Raw genomic sequence first — 24,861 nt, 5'->3', positions numbered from 1 at the left:
TTCAACCCGCCCCCTTGGCGAGCAGCGCCTGCCTCCGGAGCGGGGCGGCCCCGAGGGGGACGAGGCGCCGCGCGCGGGGCCCCCCGCAGTCGGGGCGGGGCGGAGCTGCGCCATCGCCCGGCTGCCCGGCGGCGACGGGCCCTCCGGGGTGACCTTTCTCGGCACCTCCGCGGTGCCGCCGCTCTGTCCTCGCCCCCTCTCCGGGACGGCGTGTGCCGGGGGCCGGCAGGCACCCGCGGGCATTCCCCACGGGAAGCCCTGGCGAGGCGGCGGCGGCTACGCAGGCGGCGGCGGGGGCGCGCCCGCCCGCTTCCCGAGCCCGGCGGCGGGGGGGAGGGGAGGGGAGGCGGGGGGGTGGCTCCGCCGCGGCCCCCTCCCACTCGCCGCACGTGGAGCCCCCGCGCGCGCTGGCGGGCGGCGGCGGCCGCCCCTACCTGCTGTGCCGGGGGGAGGCTCCATCTGCGGCTCCACGCCACGGCGGCAGCTGCGCACACCGCGGAGCCAGCCCCGGCCTCCCCACGCGCAGGCGCGGCGCGGCACCGCGCGGCCGAGACCGCCCCTCCCCCTCGCCCGCGCCGCGCCGGGAGGGCGAAGGAAGGCGAAGCCAGGCGGGCGCATGCGCGGGCACGCCGCGCGGGCCGGGTGGGGGCTCAGGCGCATGCGCTGTTGGGCGGGCTGGGCAGGCGGGCGGCTGTTGGCCGTTGGGTCGCGGTGTGCGCCGGGCCGCAAGTGCTGGAGCAGCGCGCAGTGACTGCGGCTGAGGCGGCGCTGGTGGGGTCGGTCCCTGGGCACCACTGAGGAGTCCCCACGGCTCTGGGTGGAGGTGGCACCAGCTCCTGAAGCCCCAGGCAAAGGCCTCTGCTGGCCCGGGGTGATGAAGCCTCTGGCCCAGGGAGCCCTAGGTGGCTCGAGGCTTCTGTAGCAGTGGTCTTGAAGGAGAAGATGAGAGCAATAATAGTGGCCATTTTTATTGGTTAGTTGGGTTATTTTCTTCAAAAAATGAGTTCCTGGTGTCTGGGCAAGAGTCCCTGTTTGCTGTCTCTATGTATCTGGGATTGAAGCTTGAGGGAGGGAAGAAGGAGGAAGTATAGTATCCTGGCAGAAACTCCGGCAAAATAATGCTGGCATGCTTCGGTCTAGCTAAACAGGGGAGTTTGGTTATTCTAGACCACAGTTATTTATGCCTTATGATTTTTCTCACCCTTGCCTATGTGGTTCAGCACAAAGGCCAATAAGTATCTCCACTGTATATTATTTTATTGGGGTCCTGTTTCATTAGGCATTGCACAACTAAGAGAAGGGCCTTGCTATATAATACATAATAAATGCAGCCAAAAGAGAGAGATGGTTTTGGTATGTTATGGAAGAATAAACATGGACTACTAGCTGCCTCATTGTTCTGTACAAAGGAACTGAGCTGTAAACATTACATTCTCAGGTAAGTGAGAAGTCCAGGAGTCTTCCCAAAACACCTTGTAGTATAGACCTTATATGTTTCTGGAAAATAACATAAGCAGTTTAGAAAAAATCAATACCAAGAAATTTAATCACAGTTACCATTTATTTATTCTTAGAATGAGTTCTCATTGAAGTAAAGGTCTGAAGATCAGAGTCCACACTTACTGTTTTCCAGATTTGCACCGTTCTCCACATACGATAATTCAGTCCTTTTATTTGAAAATGGAGTTTTTCAACTTGTGGCCACACTAAGTTCCTTGTGCTGGTACATTCACAGAAATTAGTAGAGCGTGATGCAGGCAAAATCTTCCACATGAATGCTTTTGGCCTTACTGATCTAGAGCATTTCTGTTAAAGAGCATTATGTGTCCTTATGCTTTTTTTTAATTTGCAAGTTTGATCTCATTCCTTAATGTAGAGAAGATGTGGATGTTATAACTGTTATCTGTAACTTTAAACTGTACCAAATCAATTAATGTTTATACACTGATTAAAGACTTTTAATTGTACAGGGCTATAAAAATGCAACATATCAAATATTTATATTTGTTTTATTAAGGTTTTTTGGACTATGCTAATTCTACAATGAATATAAGAGAGAGTAAAGAAAAGTTATCAGCCCATATGAGAAAAATATGTATTTGCAATGAGAAAATACAAGAAAACACATGGTATAAAAAGGAACTTTCAGGATGAGAACCGAAGAGGAGACTGTGCATTCAGAACAGTAAGTTGAAATAAATAAAAATGAAATAAATGAACTTAGTCACTCTTACTTCTCTTAGACTTTTGGCTACATGTTGTTATGTGTACCCCTGCAGAATCAGAACTGTGAAGATTTATTTAAGATGAAGAACTTTGAACTTAAATGTCAGCTCTGTGTATTGTTTTGTTAATTTGATCATTTTCAGAGACAGGATACTAGGCTTGTTTTGAACTAGTATTCTCGTATTTCTGTTCTTTGATGATGGCAGTGATGAATACAAAAAGAAAAATCCAGCAACTTTGTAACTCAGGGGAGCCACCCTTCCCTGCTTCTTCTTCCAGTATCAGGTTTGACAGGCAGAAATAGGATTTTTCTGCAAGTTGTATTCTCATACGTGAGAAAAGAATGAAGAATGCTAAGAACTGCAAGAGGGAAGGGGTCTTCAGGAAAGAGAAACAAATAAAAGGGAAAAATTGTGTAGAAAAACATTGTTCTGGAGATTTGAGATTGAAATAGTTTCTGAGAAAGGGAACGTGCAGATGTGGATCTGATAATAAAGTCTCATGCTATTTTGGGCTGTTTTTAAGTACTGAAAATAAGAAAGCATCAGAGAAAGTGTTATAGATGTCATTAGAAATCTTGACAAATAAGTAAATGAGACTGACATTATGTGTAGCAGGTATGGCATAAATGAGAGTTTAAGATAGAAACTGTCCAGAAGGAGCTTTAAATTAAGATAAAAACTTGTATCTGATTTAGCAGTCAGTGGAATGATGCCAAAAGGTGGTACAGTGGCTGACTCAGGAACACAAGAAATTTTTTTTTTTTATAGCAATTTGAATGAATATAAGTGGGACACTTTTCACAGCCAGAAGGGAGGAAGTTACCGTGTTAGGTATGTGAAGTGATAAGAATCTTGTCAATAATTTTAGTAGTGTAGATAAAAAAGCTAAACATTACGTAAATAAAAATTGTGCATGCTTTTAGTAAATTGTGGTCTGGATATAAATACGATCATTATCCTATAGAGAGAGAAAAGGGAGATTTACTTCTCTCTGCCACATGAAAGTGCCAGGTATGTGAGTTCCATCCTATAGGAGCATCCAAGGGTAGGGTTTCATTAAAAAAAAAAAAAAAAGAGGGAAGTTGGCCTTCTGTAAACACGGAGCCTACCTTGATGTTTAACTTGGATCTTATCCTCAGCACCAGTTTTTAAATGACATTTGGAGTATATAGTTTATATTTAGTAAGAATTTTGTTTAGATATGAATCTTGCCACAAGTTCTGCACACATGTGAAGTTGTTCTGAAATGTGTGGGGTGTTTGCTGTATAGCAATTCTATAAGAGTTAGTACTGCATGCTTCATTTAATTRAGATACTCATCCGGAAAACTTGCTTAATTGGGACATCTCCTGGGGCATTGATACAATATCAGTAGTACTTAATACACACAACTGTTACTTAACAGGGCCTTAATAGGACAGTAGCTACTGCCTAATAGTATCTGCTCATGGTAGTTCAGTGCTGTTTACATCATCTCTCTGTTACAATCTCTTTGAACTTGTCTATACAAGGAAAATTATCCCTACAGTTAGTTCCCTGCGAGTACAATGTTGGGAGCTCCAGTGGAAATAAACTGGTGATGGTGGTCACAATTTTCTACACTGATGAATACAGTGGGAAAAATCTGGTAAATTCCCTCATAGTCTTGAAAGATGCTTCAGATAGTGGAGAAGTTTCGTTTTCAGCTTTTTTTCTTATAAAAGTAGAAATAAAAATACAGTCATAAGTAGGATTGGATTGCAGTCATTTCTGTGTTTCTAAGATTCATATTGTCATTTGATTAGTTAATCGCCCATTTTCAAAGGTGTGAACATATTTTCACGCTTCAACCAAGACAGTGTTAACAATGAAACTATAGATAGCAATAGAGATTAATTATCTGTTGCGCAAGTCTCCGCACCTTGTTCTTACCAGATAAAGAGAGACTGTCTGTCTGCACACAGGTGCGATTTTTTTTTTATTTTTTTTTTTAACTCCAAACAATAGCTTTGGTCAAATGAGTTCAAAGGAATATTTTCAAATGGCACCTCTTCTGTGAGTTGGCTGTTAACATTTTTGATCTTGTTTCATAATATATGTTTTCCAGTAAAAGACTGTGATTCTTTGCTAAGCTTACCCGTGTGAATTACATTCGCTCATAGGTGAGAGGTGTGGGGGAGCTCTAAATGAAAATTAACATTTAGAATCAAAGTAAACATTTCCTTCTGTTCTTAAGGGGGGCATACTTATACTGAAGCCACTGTAAAGTTGTTCAGGGGCTTGTTTGCAATTGCCTTCTGAGATTTTCACTGACTGGAAACATCTCTTTCAGAAGAGAGAAGAAGATGGAGGAGGAGTTAGTCTCTTGCTTTTGTTATGCATGTTGCAACATTTTTATTTATTACCCCCTATAAATATCTAGCCCATCAATATGTGTGGTTTCTAAAAGCTTAAAGTTAAGCGGTCTTCATAGCAGAAATCTGCTATTGCAGGAGGASGAAGCACAAAGCATGCATCTGTCCTGTATAGTTAATCTATAATTTTGCTTGTTCTAATGAGTGGATACTAGAAGCTTGCAAACCTCAAGTCTCAAGTCTTGCAAGCCTGTCGAGTCTCACATACTTGACACGAGACTCCTGCAACATCTGCACAGTGCAAGCATCTGCACCATGTTTTGGCCTCTCTGTTGCACTAGAGGAACTGCAGCTGGCATGTTGCTAGGTTGCTAGGTTTCCAGTGGCGCTGCCAGTGCTGAGTCTTGTGGCCTGTCTTTTATCACTTCACCAACAGTGAAATTTTTCCTTTGTGAGGCAGACATTTCTGCTCATGTTTCTGGGAAGTACAAAGTATCCTGTCGGGGTGACTGTTTACCATAATTTCTGTTGTTTATCCTTCCAGCAAGAAGTTACTGAAGTAGTATCTAGGGAGTTGGCCATCTGCTTAATCAGAAAAAATACATCAAATAAAATAATGTTTGCCAGCCACTAACTAGTAGATCTAAGTGGCAGAGTGAAAAACAGTTTGGTTCCCTTCCTTCTCCAGTGTCCACGTACAGCGACACARTCTTTCGCTGGCTTGTGTTTCCTTAAAACCTCCTCTTTTATCTCAATGGATTCAGATGTACCCCAAGTCTATAAACTATATACCAGGAGTAGATGATTGGACTGACATCCAAAGCAAGCCAACCTTTGTAAACATTCATCATTTGATTTACCCTGCTTACAAGAATAATTGCTTTTCAGGCTATGGTCAGAACATTTTCTCATCCAAGTACATACACAGGAATTATAGGGTGAGTCGCACTTGGACTGGAGGTTTGACTCAGAAACTTATTTAAACCATTAGTGAAGCTTCAGATTTTTGGTTTCCCTCCTTCCTGCTCTGCGAGCAGTCACAAGTTTTCTTTCTGTTCATGATTTCCTTCAGAAAGCTCCTTAGACATTTGCTTGCTTTATACCCCCCCCTTTTTTTTTTTAAGTGCCACCAGAGAGGGAGTAGTTTGTGATCATAAATGTTTAAGTTCAGTGTGGTTTCTAGGCTACAGTAACCACTGGCTGGTGTAGTCCTTTACATGTGTAAGCTGCTGTGGATGGCAGTGTCCTGGTGTCTTTCCATTGGTACTAACCCAGCTATTTCCTAATCACTCCCTGCTTTTTGTTTGGTTTTGAGCCACAGCAGAGAACACCTTTATGGATCAGAGCTCTGAAGCTCTGTGCTACTTTTCAATACATTCCTCAAGGTAGGCAAGTGTTACGGCTCCATCCTTGAGATCAGGAGTTGTTACAAGTACAGATAAAGGAACAGAGCTGGGTCTTTAATCACTGAAACACACTGTGTGATCAGTCCTGCCTGAATGGTAGTTTTTTTTGTACAAATTCTTCTGATGTAGTAAATCCCTGCTAAGAGACACAAATCACGTTTTATTGCTAGATGGCTCTCTAGTAACGATTGTCTGTTTCTTTAGTTCTGGAAACGTGTGCTTCTTATAGAACATGGCATGCTGTAGTGTAGGGTGACCACTGTGTCTTGAAGTTCAACAGTAGTATTTGCTTGTTTCATCTCTAAACCTCAAAAAGTTTTATAGATTGAAAAACAACAGAACAAAGAAATGAAGCAGTTTACCTCGCATCTTCGAGGAATGCCAATAGCAGAGTGGAGATTTGGAGATCAAGCTCCATGATTTATTGTTCACTAAGGTCATAGCACCACTCATAGTTCAAGAAATTAGGCCTAAGCATAATCTAGGCTATCGTGTTTGAATTAGTGTAACTGGAAATGGTAAGGTGATGGCTCAAGTCTGAGTCACTGGAGATAGAAGACAAAGGAGAAAAAATAAAAACTACTTTATATAGAGAAGGATGCAGAAACGAATGATAAAAATGTCTTTACTGAATGTGATCCTGATACAGTTTAAAATTTTTTTCTACCATCTGGTGGCTTCTTTTTCATGTGTCAAGTGCTCAGTATTTAGCTTATAGTAAATCTTCATCTCCATCTATACCCAAATTTACAATAGGATAGTGTTTACATAATTATTTAAGACATTATATGTGCATACCGCCATAGATTAARTTGTTGGAAGTCTGTGATTGTTTGTCTCTTTCACAATAMACCATTAAACCCAGTCTGAGATGGTGCTTTATGTTCTTTAAAACTTATAATAAATATATTTACTACACTTTCACTTTTTTTTCCAGATTCAAACTTGTCACTTAAACACAGATAAACAGGATGTGAGTAGAGGAAGATCCTTTTCCTACCATGACAGATATGATCAAAACATGTTGTTTGTGTAGAAGCCTTTCCCCTCCCTTTCGTTTTTCAGTGTATAAGGGTGATGCAACAATAATAATGCTGAACACTTAGCTTCTTCATATTCACCAGTCTGGAAAATTCAATCTGACTTTAAATTTAATACTACTGTGCTAAAGAGCCTCCACTGACCAGCACTGATTCTATATTTTTACTTACTGAGATATGGACCTCATCAAGAGGCAGTATTGACAGTCGTAAAACTCCGTAATTTTAATTGAAGTAAGGGAAAAAGTCTTTTGTGCTTCTTTATGTTCATCTATTGCTTTGGAAATCAACTTCTTAATTTATAGTAGCTTACCTATTTTGGGCAGTTAAGCACTTGTTTGTCTATAAGTACATGAGCATTATTGTTGAAGGCAATGAAATTATTCATGTCACATATTTAATACTTTAAGCTGAGAAATAAATTCCCTTTGTAGCTGCAAACTAATGTAATTTCTATCACCATATTTCTTTTTAATGTTCTYTATGTTGCTGAGTACAGTTACATAGCTGCTGTGCTTTTTTCTACCGACTTTCATTTCAATGCTAAGGGAGCACTGAATGCAGGGAGGGGAGATCTGGATTGAAAGCTCAGTTCTCGCTGTCTGTTTCTCTGCAGTATGATTCTGGTATGTTTCTAAGTACCTACTTTATAGATATATTTAGATTCTTAAGTAATACAGGTTTTGTGTAACTCCATTTCTGATGGCTGGGGATTTTTTGTTAGGGGGCTTGATTAATTGCTATTAGTGTGGCAAACTACAGTATTTGCTATAGAATCCTGAGATATTTTTAAGATTGATTAATGTGACATGTTGTAATACACAGAATCCAATTGAAAACTCAAAAGATGTCAATCCACTGATTCCAGTAGGTTATAGAAGGTTGTAAGAGTTTAATGACTTCAACACACAAATTCTTTGCTACAAACCATTTAAGTAACTATCTCCTTTGCTTTAAACAACTAAAAGTTCAATTTTTGACTTTAGTCAGAACTGAAAAGTATATGATATATAAAGTAATAAAGCTGATACTTGGTGGAAACCCTTGGCAAAGTTAGTAAAAGAAATCTTATTGTCTTGGAAGTGCTAGACAGTTCTGAAATTTCAGTGACAGTGGTAAAAAATTAAGCTATCACAAACTGGAGTTGAATACAGATGCTGTGATTCAGGATTTCATAGTCAATATCTTTGCTGTCAGATTAAATAAATGTTTAAGGTGTGCCGTATATTTCTCCATTTTTCCTAACAAGCTGCAATTTGGGATTATAGATTTTACATAAATTCTTTTATTATTTGTCTGTCTTCTCCATTGTCTGATCATTGTGCATTACTAATTTATTTATTTATATCAGCATCAGGGTTAGGGTCTGTTTCTTCAGGCATTACCTGTGTATATCTGTTCCAAAAATCTTACAGTATAAACAATTGACAGATACAACAGACAAAACTGAGTAAGTGTAGAAGAGAGCAAGATAACATTACATATGTCATAGTATGAACACATCTACTGCTTATCTGTTATCATATCATTATATATGTAATGTATGTAGAATGTAGTGTATATATTGTATACATTGATATTTAATTCTCTTTCCTACCCATTCTGTAGAATTAGGAAGGAGCATAGCACGAAAGAAGGCATGATTGAACAATGATGTGTGAAAGAAAGTGCAACTGAGGTTTAGCTTTCTGTTTTTTTTTACATAACCAGGGCTAAGTGTTAATCAACTCAGAAGAACAGGGACTTTTGGTCAGGCTATTTTAAACTTCTTGGTTCTTGGAGATTTCTTTACCCCACTGCTTATAACACCCTTTATTTAATGTCAGTAACTAATTCACATTTTAGAGAGAAGACTACTCAGGGCTCAAACCTTTCAGTAAGGTTCAGAAAGCTAATCATGATATCTCTGAAATTTCCCAGAGGTTTTCCAAAAAATTATAGGAGAGGAAAGTTGACATTTCTGGTAATTCAAAGGTTTAAAACAAGCAGAAACAAGCAGAAAAATACTCTTTAAAAATTTAACAATTGCGTAAATTAACATAGAGAAGTAGAAAAGCACAGAAAATAATTAAACCACCACCACCCCCAAAATCCATATCCTTCTGTGTTTACTTTTAAGGGAAACTGGAACTACAACTAAAGCTGCTGCAGCAGATAAATCAGCTTTTTTCCCAAGCATTGTCTTCTGTGACACAAGCATGTAAATCTCTCTCAGTATCATAATTTGTATTCAGTTAAGTATCAAAAAGTTGATTGTAGAGTGTGATGAATCAATTCCCATGCTGAGATAAGCTGTAGAAAGGGGAAGATGAAGTTTGAATTTCATCATTGTCTGATACTGAACAGCAGATTAGGGACAACAGCTAGATTTTAACCCCTATGTTCTAGAAAGTAGCATTTGGAATTTCAGGATAACTCTTTTTCACTTGTCAGTGTTATATACTGTTGCTAGCAACTATAGGAATAAAGCTTCTGTTTGTTCTGAGGATGCTTTCTTTCTCTCTCTCTCTTTCAGTCTTTTTAGAAAAGAGCGTTTTAAGAYGGAAATTTGCATGGCTTGGTAATTGTTTCCTGAGCTAGAGAAACCTTAGAAAAATGGAGACAGCCATGTTAGGTCAAGGAGAAATCATATCACCTTTCAAAAGTCACAATTCCTCTTTTCTTTTCTTTTCTAACTATGTTTTTATAGGGTTCTTAGCAGAGAGGTGCAAGCAGCACTTGTTACACTTCTTAATTTTTCATTCCAGAAATAGGTACTGCAAGTAATATCTTGATGTTATGCCTTTTCTTCCATTGCTATTTCATGCATAGAAAAATACCTGTTACTCTTTCCCTTTCCGTTACAAGTGCAACAGTCTGACTTTGTAATGCTTAAGGACAACTTTTTGTCAAATTTAGAGGAAAAAGAAGTTCATAAGTTGCAAAGCTTTATCTAAGACCTCCTCGCAATCTGTTGGCAAATGCTGTTCTTGTTACGGTCCCATTTTCAAACCCACTGGCATGCCAGTAATACTCAACTTCATAGTCAACTGCCTTTTTGCTTGTCCATTTACACACTAACTTGCTTTTTACCATAAAAAGCAATCCCTGAACTAGAATGTCAGAAGTCATTTAAAATGTTACGTGTGCATGAATGCTTTCGTTTTGAAGTATTTAAGTACATCTGCACCCTTAGGACAGTGACAGTAGGTATTAGTATTAAAACTAAATACCTTTGTCATTCAGTTCTATATTCCTTGAATTGATTAGAAATTGAGAAACTGAGACTGGTTAGTCAAAAAATTATGGGGAAATTTGAATGTAATTTTTTTTTTTAAAGCTTGTACTGTGGTTTACACAAGCAGGAATATTTGTTAATTAAAAAAATTTTTTTGTAGCAGTTTGTTTTTCTCTGAAAGCTCCTAGAATAGCATGATGCTCAAGAAGGCCTCCCACTGATTTCAGTTATAGATTCCATTGTGGAAGACAGAGTTACCATATATAAGGGGCTCGGAATATAACCCTACAAGGACCATAAAGGTCCTGCATAAATGCAGGTGAAGGACCTTTAAAAAGGGATAAGCAGCTCTGGTGGCAGTTCAAGCCCAATCATGTTTTTGTTTTCTCTTCAACAAAGAGGGAAGTATTAAAGACTGTTCCAAAGAAAATTTTATTGTACCTTCCTTTTTATAATTAAGAATCATATTGAACAATTTAGGATTAAACTTAAAATGACAGTTCAAATGATGATTAAGATGTCCACCTACTGAACATTATTTTCATTGAATTGTCGTATGTAGCCTTTAGTTCTGACTGAGCTTAAACTCAGCTAGAACATGACAGCTATGCAGACATAATTCTTTTGCTATCAGTGGAACATATGTTGGCCAGTTTATTTACATTCTATTCAGCAGGCCATATACTTCTTTGAACATAAAGAATTTAAATGACAGCTGTTCATTAAAACATAATTGTTCCTTGTAATTTCATTCCATTGGTATAACAAAATACACAGTATACCGCCGTCTGGAAATTCTGAGGACCAACCAGGTTAGACTCCTGCAGGCTTCCAGCTGAGGAGCTCTGGTTCCCTGACAGAGGTGACACTCAGACTCTGGGGACAAGGCCACAGGAGGCATCTCGGGGAGATCTCCTACTGGTGGCAAACCAGCACTGAGAAGCAGCTGCAGAGAGTGCGTCTCGCCAGCCTACCTGCTGGAGGTACAGGGCTATGGCAGCACAGAGCTGAGGTGGAGGAAGCAGCAGAATCTCAGTGGCTCAGTTCTTGCCAGGTTAGGGAATGTGTAGCAGAGCAGCTGTTGGATATGCAGTGACAGTTACCACGACCACCATGGCTTTGCTGGCTGACAGCATGTCTCCCAAAGGGTGGTAAAGCATGGGCTACTCTAATCAGATGTTCAGTCGGAGAAAAATGAACTTTCTGTCATTCAAGTCCTTGTGGGTCCTGCGAAGAGAACAAAAGAATACAGTCATTAAAAAAAAGTCACTGGCTACTGACCTACCTGTCAATAAGCATTAAAGAAATGTAATGCTACTGCTGTGAAACTATCAAATTTGCTTTAAAGAGCAGTGCTAATGTCAAATACAAAGTCAGAAGTGGTGCTGATCTGTAAGTTACAGGTGTTTGAAACCAAGAGATGCTTTTAAGGATTCTTTTGCTTTTTATTGTGAAGGAGATTGTGAAGGAAAAATCCTCCACAATAGATGCTTGCATTAAGAATGGAGAGAATCTGCTGCAGAATTGGGTAGAAAACAAAGGAGAAAAAGGTAGTTTTTCATTCCAGGCATAGTTTAGATGTAGTATATTCCTCACAGTTCACAAGGCTCTGGAAATTGGCATTAAACCCTGAGAAAGGGCAAAAAGATTGTTACAAGAGTTTTTCTTTTAAAGAGGTGTGTTCAGTCTGACCCAGGGAGAAGCTGGAGTCTGCACTGAAGAGGGAGTAGCAAACAATAACATATTTTAGGACTTAGAGTTGTAGCTCATTGGAGTAAGAAGCTGTGTTACTAGGAAGTGTTTGTAAGGCCCTCCTCGGAAGAAGACATGCATACACCAGTTATATTTCTGCACACTTGAATTCATATCCTGCTTCAGAAAAGAAAGAGCTTTGTGGTCTCATTTCAGCTTTTACTGTGTTTGATGTACATCAGAAATACCCTTAATTGCTTCTATACACTATCAGTCTGAGAACTACTGTAATTCTCTAAGTGCTGTGTTGTTCTGGCAAGGTGGTTTTGTTCTAAACTCTTCTCATCACTTTTTCACTGTGTTTCTGTCTCTCCGTCATCTACTTTAGCCCACTTCTGACTTGAATCATCTTCTGCAGTAAAAAACTTGTGCTGTATGTAAACATGAACAATACTTGTTTAAAACAAGTTTTCTGCAGTTCTTTCCATTCAGTAGTCATGTATGAAGCTTCTACATTTTTCTTGTATTTTGATGATTAGTCAGGAGGCCATATAGACATTTGGGCCTTTGGGAGAGATTCTTCATGCTTTTCATGTAAAAGCAGGTCACTGCTCTTATTGATTTCTGGACTACCAAACATTGTATATGTCAGTGCCAAGTTTTAGGTCTCCTCTTGTGTTTGTACTGGAGATGAAGAATCCAATATTTGGGTGGTATGGGGGCAAACCTAGGTCATTTTACCATTAAAAGTATGAGAGAATGGCAAGAGCTCTATTGTTTTTATTTAGTCAATCTCAGCATTGTTCAAAAATATTTAGAGAGTTCATTTGGTTAATACTTTTTATTTCTTTTGGTAATTCCAGCAAAAACTCAACAAAGGACTTTTTTTTTCTTTGACTATTTTATTAGAATTAGATCAACTCCAAGAATGTTAAGACATTCTAGACAAAATCTTAAACAAAAGTTGAAATTAAGAGAGGGAGGAATAAAAATGCAAAAATGATGATGGTGGATGATGACAAAAATGTCCCTGGGAAACATGTAAAACTATTAAAGTGTGTAAGAATTAAATGGTGTTTTTGTTAAGATTTGTATAATCTCTCAGAAATATGGAAAATTTTGAAGAATATAGCAACATTTTTAGGTAGAAATGTATCAATTTCTGCCAGACCCTATTGTTAACAGTGAAATTAATTGTCACTGACCTACATTTGCACGGAGAGATCTTACTGTTTTCCTATTAAGGTTGTTGATATTTTAGTATTTATATATGCAACAGAATAGTTTGTTGATAAAGCTTATAAAGCATTTTAGCTAATAAAGACTTCATGAAGATTTTTAAAATACTCTGGATGGAATTAAAATACAGTGTTTGAGGAAATTTGGCCTGCTTTGTAAAAGCTTTGTAAAATTTTTCTAAATTTTTTGAGCTAAGTTGTCACATACTTGTATTTGTTGTATCAATAAAACCTCAGGTTAATTGTGGTTGACCTGAACTTCCTTGCCTAGCTACAGAAGCTGACATTATTGATGCTTTTCTGCTGTTAAATTTGCTGGTTAAAAAGTCTTCCATCAGTAATTACGTGATTCTAAAACTCTGCTCTCTTCTGATCTGGGGTTTGTGCCTTGCAGGGCAGAGGTCACCAGGGCTTCATGCACCTTTGAGATTCCCAGTGTGTTTTGGAAATACCTCTCCTCTTGTTAGTGTGCCAGGATGAGCCATTTAAATGGAGCAAACTAAAGCTACTGCTGAATGACATTTAGCTTCATGTTGCAGTCTGGCTTAGGAAAGAAGTTCTGGAATATCATAGCCCATGGGAAGGGGGTACAATGCAAACCCAGTTGTGTCACTCTCCTAGGAATAAATGTTTATTGAACTGCACTTCAGGAGCTGGGGTAGGAAAGAACTGCAGCAGTCCTATGAAAAGGAAAACCAACAGGAAGCTGGGGATGCCCCATAATACCTAACACATTGTGCCGCATTGAATGCCGTTCTGGCAGGAAAGATTATCTTCTCCCCAGCAAGCAGTACTGGATATTCTGCAGCATCTAAAGTGCAGACCAAAAACAATTTCTTTGACAGGAGGATCACAGAGGATACAGATCCCTTGAAAACTTCTCAAACCTTCCCATGAAACTTAGGAACACAACCCACGGAATAAGGCAGGTATATTTAATAAAGATGCCTTTTTTTCCCTCCCCTTCGCTCTCTTAAGACTGCAACACAAAGCATGTGACCAGGTAATTGCCTTTTGAATAAGTTGTCATATTAACATTGTGTCCTTGAAAACACAGGCAAAACTAAGAGTATCTGAAGCAATTGCAAACATTTCCAAATGCATGCTTTTGGTGGGGCAGGCATGTTGCATTTCTAGGAAACATAAACAAGTGTATTGCAAAAAGAAAAAGAAATATGCTAAACCCAATACTTGAGCAAAGTATGTATCAAAGGAGAAAGAAATTCTTGTAAGCAATCTAGGAACTGGTCATTCAGCTACAAGATCTTTTTCTGAAGTCAGCATGCAAGATGGAAAGGTGATTTCCTTTCCCTGGAAAGGTGATGGAGCACCTCATCCTGGAGGCCATCTCCAAGCATGTGGAGGAAAAGAAGGTGATCAGGAGTAGTCAGCATGGATTCACCAAGGGGAAATCATGCYTAACCAATCTGATAGCCTTCTCTGATAGAATGACTGGCTGGATGGATGAGGGGAGAGCAGTGGATGTTGTCTACCTTGACTTCAGCAAGGCTTTTGACACTGTCTCCCAGAACATCCTCATAGACAAGCTCAGGAAGTGCAGGCTAGATGAGTGGACAGTGAGGTGGATTGAGAACTGGCTGAATGGCAGAGCTCAGAGGGTTGTGATCAGTGRCRCAGAGTCTAGTTGGAGGCCTGTAGCTAGCGGTGTCCCCCAGGGGTCAGTACTGGGTCCAGTCTTGTTCAACTTCTTCATCAGTGACCTGGATGAAGGGACAGAGTGCACCCTCAGCAAGTTTGCTGGTCATTCAAAACTGGGAGGAGTGGCCAATACGCCAGAGGGCTGTGCTGCCATTCAGAGAGACCTGGACAGGCTGGAGAGGTGGGCGGAGAGGAACCTCATGAAGTTCAACAAAGGCAAGTGCAGGGTCCTGCACCTAGGGAGGAATAACCCCCTGCACCAGTACAGGTTGGGGATTGACCTGCTGGAAAGCAGCTCTGCKGAGAAGGACCTGGGAGTGCTGGTGGACACCAAGTTAAGCATGAGGCAGCAATGTGSCCTTGTGGCCAAGAAGGCCAATGGTATCCTGGGCTGCATCAGGAAGAGTGTTGCCAGCAGGTCGAGGGAGGTGATTCTYCCCCTCTACTCAGCCCTGGTGAGGCCACATCTGGAGTTCTGCATCCAGTTCTGGGCTCCCCAGTACAAGAGGGATGTGGCACTGCTGGAGCAAGTCCAGCGAAGGGCTACAAAGATGATTAGGGGACTGGAGCATCTCTCTTGTGAGGAAAGGCTGAGAGAGCTGGGCCTGTTTAGCCTGGAGAAGAGAAGGCTGAGAGGRGATCTTATCAATGTGTACAAGTATCTGAAGGGAGGGTGTCAAGAGGATGGGACCAGACTCTGTTCAGTGGTGCCCAGCGACAGGACATGAGGCAGCAGGCACAAACTGAAACACAGGCAGTTCCATCTGAACATGAGAAAAAACTTTTTCACTGTGAGGGTGACAGAGCGCTGGAATAGGTTGCCCAGAGTGGTTGTGGAGTCTCCTTCTCTGGAGATATTCAAAACCCGCCTGGACGTGATCCTGTGCAACGTGCTCTAGGTGACCCTGCTTGAGCAGGGGGGTTGGACTAGATGATCTGCAGATGTCCCTTCCAACCTCAACCATTCTGTGATTCTGTGAAGATGCAATGTCTTGAATTTCCAGTTTGAAGTTCAGTCAGAAGAAAAACTACTTCAGTGATTACATTTAGGTGTGGAGAGAGAAATGGACAGCTTTATTGGCTTACTGAGCTTGCCTTCAAATTGACTATGTTATTGGGCTATAGGAGCAAACTTTCTCCACTGGTGCCATTTCAAGTTCACCTTGGCCCAAAGATCACTTTTCTTCTTTGGTACAAACAGGATGAAGTTGCCAGGCAGATATTCTGTAAGCCATCTGTATGTGCTTGCCTTTATTACTTTGTCATGATAAGGCACCCCACTGCTTGGGAAGGAGCTCTGACAACATCATCCAACAGCAGGGTAAGCTCAGCCTACCTTTAGCAGCTGTCTTTGAATTCTTTTGCTCCCTGTTAAGCAGAGTTATTACTTCCTTACTTACTCAGACTTACTACTTCATTTACCTCATGCCTGTGACCTATAGTACCRAGTATCCAGTCTTCACAAATACAGGCTTTGAAAAGTGTCTCTAAATACTCACCATGTTTGATCTACTGAGCTGTCCTGAGGCAAATGACTTAAGGGCAGATATGATTATTTCAAAATTTTCTGAAGATCTGAATTGGAACAATCCAGGCAGTTTTTTTCACATAGTTTTCTTTTATGCTATCTTTTAATAATAACTCATTTTCTGGGTTTTGTTCTTTTATGCTATCTTTAATAACTCATTTTCTTGGTTTTGTTTATCTTTCTGATGCACCTTTTCTGTGTTTGCCAAAAGATATACTTCCTCAGCAGGAAATAAAAATGGTCAGAGGAAGACGTGGTCTGTAATCTTCTTAGAAATTCCAAGTTTAGAAGACAAGAAAGAAAGGAATAGAGGAGACACATCATGCAAGGAAGGAAGAAGAACAAGAAAGGACTTGAAGTTCACCAGAACATTATACATCTCTTGAGATAACTAAAAGGGATGCTACCAATCGCAATAAAGAAAGTATGTGAAATTTGCACCCTAGCAGTCATTGCAATGGCCAGACAGCTCTGGTTTTTGGTTTGAAGCCGTAGATTTTCCACCCTTCCCACTCCAGCAAGGCCTTCTACTCAGCTGGAGGGGAAAACAAAGACAATTGCTGTCCTGATCCATACATTAGTACCTAGTACCCTGCACTTAGTAGGCTGTTAAGTGTCTCTTAGAGATGTTTTGTTTCCTGCTGAATTGTTTAGTTTTGTGAAAGCAATAATATGTTTAGTTAGTTTTGCAAAAAGAACCTTTGAAACCCAAAATCTAGCATCCCCCATCAGATTTGTAAAATATACCAGCAATTAATCTAAAATCTAGTACATGCCAAGACCAGTGTGTTCATGAGGTTGCACAAACTAACATTAAGTGGTGTATTGCTTGAATATGACACATTGTCAGTGCTTTTAATACTTCCCTTCACTGTGCAGCACCACAGTGTGCTCTCACAGTAACTCTGTCGAGTGAAGAGAGGACAACTCCATTTCCCATCCATCTGTCTTGACAATGTGTCCTCCCTCTCCTCCTGTAGCTTCACAGATACTCTGTAAAACTCGATATGCATTAAAAACAACAGGAGTACTTGATCTATGTCAGTCCACTAAATAAACATTCAGGAGACATACTGCACCTGTTCAGATGATAGTGCAGTGTTTCCTTGCTGCTGCTCAGCTACTTGTATAGCTTCATGAGCTGTGTTGCTAGAGAGCGAGCTGGGAATGACCTGAGAATTGCTATTGTCTTGGAAACTTTACCAGTGTGGATAAACCAGTCTGGGAAACAACTTTTGAAGAAGTCTTCTATTTCTAGGATGCTAGCACTAGTCACCTTTTCAGACAGAAATGCCCCAGTGCTCTTGCTGTCCTCACATAACCATGGTGAGTACCCATATCTCTGTGTGTTTTGAAGTCAGGTGCAGTAAATCTGAATTGAAGTGTGTCTCCTAGCTATTGCCACACAACAGTTCAGCTAGCTGTTACCTCAAAACTATCTGTTCTTTAGTGCATATTGCTCAGAGATGCAGAACATGCTTAGTAGCCCCACATATTTGGGTGATGACCTCTCCAGCACTGACTGATTGCTCACTGATTGATAGCAGTCAGCAGTGGCAGGCTTCCATAGAATGCTTGCCATTCAACAGCTATCAAAATGACTTATTTTATGACAGATCTGGAGAGCAGAGAAATGGCCATTTATCTCTGAAAATTCTGCAGCTGCTGTTTATTGTCCTATATATGTATTCGTCTGATTGCATTGCCGAACACTTGTTTCACAGATTCAGGAAAGCCCCTCTGTGCATGTGGCTGATTTGTGTGTATCCGTAACATTGTGTGCATCGTTCACTTCTCTAGCTTTTTCACTGCTACATGTCTGGTTTGCCACAGTACCTAAGACTTCTGAAATACAGAAGAGTTGAATGCACTGTCCTTAAGAATGAAAAGAGAATTGTGTCAGGCAGTTCAGGAAGATGGTATAGTGGAACACATGGTCCATGGAAGAGCAGATCTGGGGATGTAATAAAGTGACTGGTAATTTTTTAAGTATAGCATGAAGTTACAGGACAGAAAGAAGCAATTTTAGGACTTTGTTCCCTGAGAGGAGGGCAAGTATCCCGCATGGCTGTGGGAAAACATTCCAGAAGACAGTGCACTGGCCAGTGGAGTAAGGGACACTTGAGATAAGTACCCAGGTAAAGGCTCTGGTTTTTGATCTCAAACCTCTTAAGGTAAGCAAAAAACATGCCATGTTGGTGAGAACAGTAAACAGTTCATGCACTCTAGCGAGATTATAATGGTTGTGACTGTCTGCCAGCAAAAATGCATTGATAATTTTTTCTAGTTTAGTCCTAGTTTTGGTGGCAGTTTCAGTTTGACACATTATTACTCACTGAAAGGCTTAAAGTTAGAGAAAATATTCAGAGTTATGAGGGATGTTACATAATCTGATCAGTCATTTCTTTTTTTCAGAGTATGCTATCACTTTAATATTTAATAATATGCATTATTTATACTCAAACAGCCAAGGTATCTGGGCTTCCTATCAACGTTTAATTATAAATCATTACAAAAATGAGTAAGTTGATTAGCAAAGCTTGTGGGAAGAACTTATGACAAGAAGATAGTTTAGGACATATTTTATGGGCTTGTCCAGATGACCCATGTTTTTGTATAAAGATAATTAGGGTAATTGGGAAGATTATAAATAAGACAGGCTGCTTATGTTGAGCACGGGAAAAAACAGTCTGTCACGAAAGGTAACAATTTTTCTTCTACTATGTTTCCCTTTACTTGTATGAAAAATTTTGTGTTGCCTGAAAATAAAGAGTCAGAGAGTTTTTATTTGGTATAAAGGGACAGAGGTACAAAAAGAGGAAGAAAAGAATAGTGAAGAAATACCATAAATAGTGAAGACATTGGCAGAAAATACTATTTGCCATCATAAAATCAATAATACATGAGCCTCCTATTTTGGAGAGGCACACAATATTTTCATAGATCTACCATTTCAAATGTTTGCATTTGAATGAGGATGACTCATATATATATATCTGGTTGTGTCTGTTCATATTTTTTGACATGAAATATTTTTGTTATGCATGCTAGCTAAACTTTGGAACATATACCTCAAGTAGAGCAACAGTGGTGGCTCTATGAGGCTTGCTGAAGTTGCATACATTCTAGGCCCCTTGGATAAAATCATCTCTTTGCCCATTTTTGGAACATTTGCCTGTTCTCCTAAATTATTGAGTACCCTATGTCAAAATCTGATCTTCAGTGCAGCAATAAGACCCCAGTTTGTGACTATTGATTTCTCATGCAGTGGGGAACAGAGTGTGTTTCTCCATGTTTGCTCTTCTGTTGCTGTTCCTTCATATTCTCCATGATTTGTTTGGCAGTACATAGAATAGAAGTTTCATTTAGTGGTTCATTTATAAGAACAACGTGCTTCAGTTTGTTCAGGAAATAAGTAACTAGTGCTTCTAATTTGTGGATCCTAACTGTCCCAAGACAAGTCCCCAGTGGTTGGTTGCATTACACACTAATGCCTAGTAGAAAAGAAAATCTGTGCTACAGGTAGTTACCAAATCAGAAATAATTCTAAACTGCAAGAAGGAGAAAAATAAAAATAATTGAAGCTCCAGACAAATTGGCAGGCTGGCTTGTGTAAATAAAATGGCAAGTTAATTGTATTCCCTGGTGAATCCAGTCTAAATGGACCAGACGGGTTGAATGCGTAATAGAACACATGCACCACAGTTCAAAAATCTCTGGGAATACTGAGCTGTCTTGTGCCACCCCTGATGGAGCTGAAATTGTAGAGAACAGAATGCTGGAACCATGTTGTATTATCAAAGGACATGGAACCACTTATTTGAACTAAACACTTAGTGCTGTCATGCTGGTGTGACAGAAAATGGCACTAAAGCACAGCTGAGTGGCTATTTTTGTCTGGATAAATACTCCAGTTTGTCAAGCTCTATCTTCAGATCTGCTAAAGCACACAGGTATAGTTCAAAATTAAACATTAACATCTTTACGTTAGCTCAGGAAGAAGTGTCACCTCCATTTTTTTTGTTGTGTGCRATTCCAAGTAGTCTAATATATTAAAATAACTATCTGTGCTCTGGTTATCCAAAAAGTATACTTACGCCTGTGTTTGATGTTTGCACTCCATAATAGCAATTTTTGTATAAATTTACTTGTTACTTTATTTAGTTTATCAATTTCCAGCATTGCTGTTGGTGGATTTAGACACCAGCTTAAAAAAGCATCCCTTGTAAGAGATGTTCTTAACTATATGAGCATGACCATATACTGATACAATATCCATACTGTGCTGGAGCACTCAGGGTATTTGCTTTTGTGTCCCAAAGCTAACTGCAAAATATAAGAAAGATGTGAGGTTACAGATATCAAGGTTGGAGTCTTACTGGCTGAGCAACCAGGCTCAGGATAAAAGTGGAAGTTCAATGTTTCCATTCTTGAACTAGAAGCCTGAACTTAAGACTTGCTTGATAATTCTTTTGGGGGTTTTGTCCACACTTGGCTAACGTGTTAGGTGAATCACGGGAAAATCGTAAATTCAGCATTCATGGTTTCTTTGAAGCATTTTCTGGGCCCTGGAAATGAAGAATATTCTCTGTCAAGTTGCGGTCAGTGTGAGGCCAGCTGCCTAGTGTCGGGAGCAATCCTCTCTGGTTCTCTCCAACATGGAGCGGATAGTAGAGAGGTACTCCAGGCAAACCTYGAGGGGCATAGTTGTCAGTGTACAAAGCTGAAGGGGGAACCTCAATATACGGGCTACCCATACAGAAGTACTGTGCTTCTGTATAGGACATCTGCAGCATTCTCATAGAACGTTTTTGCTTCCAGGTCGGTCAATAGTCAGAGGTATAATTTTAAACAGAGATGTTACAAAAAAGTTGGAGAATGGGATAGATAATATTTCCTTGATGATTAATGATGATTAATAGTCCTCTCCTTGCAAGGCTTGTGACTGAATGATGTTGATGTTGCCCTGAAGCCAGAAACACCATGTTCTGTAAAGATGAGAAAAAAAGGGGAAGATGGGAAAAGATGAGAATAGTGTTTTTCCTCTGTGGTCCCCTAAAAATACCTCTCTTTCTGAAAAAGAAAAGAGGGTGGTTTGGTCTCTTCCCCTTTGTTTTCTTTCTTTCCATTTGAAATCTTTATCTGGAACCGATACGTGTAGTGTAAATAGTGACATCCAAGATAGCAAAGTTAAAGAGTTGAGTATTGTTTTTTAAAAATATGGCTTATTCAAAACCTCTTACCCCACACTTACAATTTTAAGAATTTTTATAACCCATTTTTAAACTGTCATATTGATTCACAAGTGTTGTTTCTGAATTTTTAGGTCAAAGCATTTTAAGAGGCAGAATATCTTCTAAAAAGTTTTGTTTCTGAATGAGGCATACATTGCACAGCCAGACTGCTGCATGAATATCTGTGGGGAAATTTTGACCTCTAGTCAGACTTGAGCTGACTTCTGGGAAATCTCCTCCTGCTCATTGTCTGATAAAAACATTGCCAAGCAGAAGGAAGCAGAAATTAAATGAAATAAAAGCTTGGAATGAATAGATTTAATATAATAATGCWTTAATAGGGATACAGGATGAAGGGATTTTTGTGAGCTGTATTTCCACAACTTGGTTTAAAATGGGTTTAACAACTAGGGCCAAGATCTGCCAAGTATTTCTAAGGGAACTGTAGAATTTATCATATGGCTAAATCCTATATGCCTAATTCATGAATTTTAAAATATATTGGTTCAATACCTACTACAATTCTTGAATATAACTATTCAGTGTAGCACTGTTGGCCAGCCTAATAGCTGGATAATGTACATACACAGAGAAATACTGACTTACTGCAAGGGTGGAGTCATTTTCATTCATGGCATTGCTTGTGGCATTGCTGAAAAAAGAGACAGGAARCCAGGTCAAAGATAGTAAGGGAGCAAAGAAGTGTGATGGAGAATCAGAATACTTTGTATCCATTTTGCTTGTCAGTATATATTTTTTTTATGCTAAAAATTAGAAAGGATTTTAAATCATGAGCATATTTGAAGTTACTAATGCCTGGTTTATAACAACAGTTATTAACACCTTTTATATTAGCTTATCAGAAAAGGAGACTAAGAGGTGGGTTGGTCCTTGCCAGTATGCAGTTGAAAATGAGAGAAAATAAATGATGCTTCATGTACCCATTAAAGAAATACAGTACAAGATTCAGAGGCTAGAACCTGAAGCAAGACAGATGAAAATGGGCAGCACGGTCCAGTTTTTAACAAGCTAAGTCATAGATTCACCATCAATCACTCTTCCAATCAAAATTGGTTATTTTCTTGCAACATATCCTCTAGCTCAAAGAGAAATTGTAGCCTTTGTTGTTCAGAAAGTCAGGCACAGCAGTCAGAATGATTCCTTCAAATGTATATAAATTCATGAAAATAATAGATGATGTGCATAATCTGCGATAGATTCTTTACCCRTCTGTATGAAGAGACCATGACAGTGCTGAAGGAAGCAACAGTGGATCTGCAAGAATGCCTAACTCTTGTGAATAACTAATTGCAGTCCTGTCTCAAGTATGTAATTTTCACTATTCTACATTATATTTAGGAACAATATTCTTTCTGCAGTCTTTAACATTTTTATAGGTTAATACAGATATTATTTATATTACAATCTTAGCAGGAGGCTATTGAAAAATTGTAGTTTTATTGTGCTGTATATGCTGTTTTTGTCACAGTGTCGATATGCTTACAGTTAGGATGACCTGACATGCCTTTAGCTTATAGCTTTGAGATATAGAAGCCATTCAGTTCGAAATTCTGCCTGCTAGGAGTCTCCTTTGAGCCTTACTTTTGAAAAAAGCAAAACAAAAAAATCCATCTGTTTTCTGGAAAAAGACTGGGGAAAAATATGTTGTTTTCACTGTGTTTATTTCTTTGCTTAACTGCTGTTTTACTGAGAAATTCCAGTGCCTTGATGCTTTAGAACAGTACTTCAGTATTTTCAAAGATTTTACTCTGTGAAAATCTTCAAATTCGGTGGCATTTTGCTTGGTATAGGTGTATAAGGAATGTGTATTTTAAACAAATCTGTTTTACCATTTTACTTTCTTTCCTGCATGTTCCATTCTCAAGAACCAGCAGTGTACTGAAATAGACTGTAATCTTTCTGCCTGTGGGATATATTCACCCCTGGTTATGCACACAGCTCTATTTAGTGCACATCAGAAAGCACAATTCAGTTCTTTGAGGAAATCAGAATACAAGATTCTGATCCAATTAGGGCTCTTTGATTCCTATGATCAGATCAAATAGGAGTGGTCTGAGAATATAGCATATATTCAAATGTACAATGCAGATTAAAAAACACTGACTTTGTTACTGACCTATAATTTGAATATCAGCATAATAACTGTTTGTTTTTCCTTTATTCCAGTAATGTGTTTACTTATTTATTTTTAAGGAGAACCAAATGCTAACATTTTGAGACAGCTGACTTGTAAATATCTGTTTAATTTAAGTTTTTGTTTTCACCTTTGAACAGGAGATAGACTCCTCTGCTACTCGACTTCATCTTGTAACTAGTAATGCTGGCAGATACCATTTCAGAATTATTGTATGTTCCTCAGGATAAACCCAAAGCAAGTGTAATCTTCATTATATATTGTGCTTTGTACACAGTTTTACATAGCTTTTCCACAGGCATTTTCAAATAATTTGCTGTGATGGTTCACTCTGGAATTACATGATGCCAACCTAGAGAATTGACAGGAAGCAATTACTCAGATTCTTCTAAATTTTTAATTTTTAAAGCACATTGTTATGTATTTCTCTATTAGGTAGGGTAAAGCATCTTCCTGGCAATACTGGAATGCCCTGAGGATCCCCAAAAGCCTTTTAAAGAATATTTTATTTACTGTGAGGAAGACTTGAGATAACCCTTTTAGGTGTCCCTGCAAGTTTTGTAAAGTATGGTGAGGACAGACTGATAGTGGATTCCTTCATCTCACACTTGACTGCATAAGGTTTACTGCATATGGTTTCAGGTTAATGGCAATACAATGAATATTAAGAGTATTTTATAACATTAGTGTTGATGACATGAGAGCTAATATGCAGTGCTGAAGCTGATCCACCCAAAAGAAGTACTTCTGAACTCRGAAGTAGGTATCTTTCCTGCTGCTCTGTGGTTTTTAACAATGTTGTTACACATGTTAAATCCAAAGAAGGAGGTGCTGGGCAAAGACTTAATCACATGGTGCTATTGGTTTGAAGAGGTGCCATGAATATAGTTTGTCTTTATGATATTTGTCAGGGCAGGCAGAACATGTGGCAGGGCACTTCTGCTCATTGCTAATTTGAAAATAAAAGTAAACTTGCTCTCCTTTTATATTGTGAAGCAAATTGTCTAACCAGTGTCCAGCCCTTGGTGGGAGGAGGAGATCTCTGTGAGGAAGAATAAGGAAAAAGAGCTATCTATCTGAGTTGGCAAAAGAAGAAATGGGATCAAATCTTGGCATGCATACAGCTGGAAA

The 24,861-nt window shown here is 39.4% G+C and overlaps 1 protein-coding gene and 1 long non-coding RNA gene across 2 annotated transcripts in view; one reads left to right on the top strand and one right to left on the bottom strand.

The window, feature by feature from the left end:
- Nucleotides 1–543, bottom strand: part of CMC1 (C-X9-C motif containing 1) — a 45,491-nt gene extending 44,948 nt beyond the window's left edge. Inside the window, exon 1 of the mRNA XM_026057290.1 lies at nucleotides 435–543. Coding sequence (XP_025913075.1) covers nucleotides 435–459 — 25 coding nt within the window. The 5' untranslated portion in view covers nucleotides 460–543. The remainder of the gene's footprint in view (nucleotides 1–434) is intronic.
- Nucleotides 544–1,275: 732 nt separating this feature from the next.
- LOC112961779 lies at nucleotides 1,276–6,994 on the top strand. Its single transcript, XR_003252113.1, has 3 exons — nucleotides 1,276–1,438; nucleotides 2,018–2,185; nucleotides 6,905–6,994. It is a non-coding gene; the product is annotated as an uncharacterized LOC112961779 (long non-coding RNA).
- Nucleotides 6,995–24,861: the final 17,867 nt, after the last annotated feature.

This window comes from Apteryx rowi, unplaced genomic scaffold (genome assembly GCF_003343035.1).
Source record: "Apteryx rowi isolate R43461 unplaced genomic scaffold, aptRow1 scaffold_138, whole genome shotgun sequence".
Lineage (NCBI taxonomy): Eukaryota > Metazoa > Chordata > Aves > Apterygiformes > Apterygidae > Apteryx > Apteryx rowi.
This window is presented reverse-complemented; position numbering and strand designations above follow the sequence as displayed.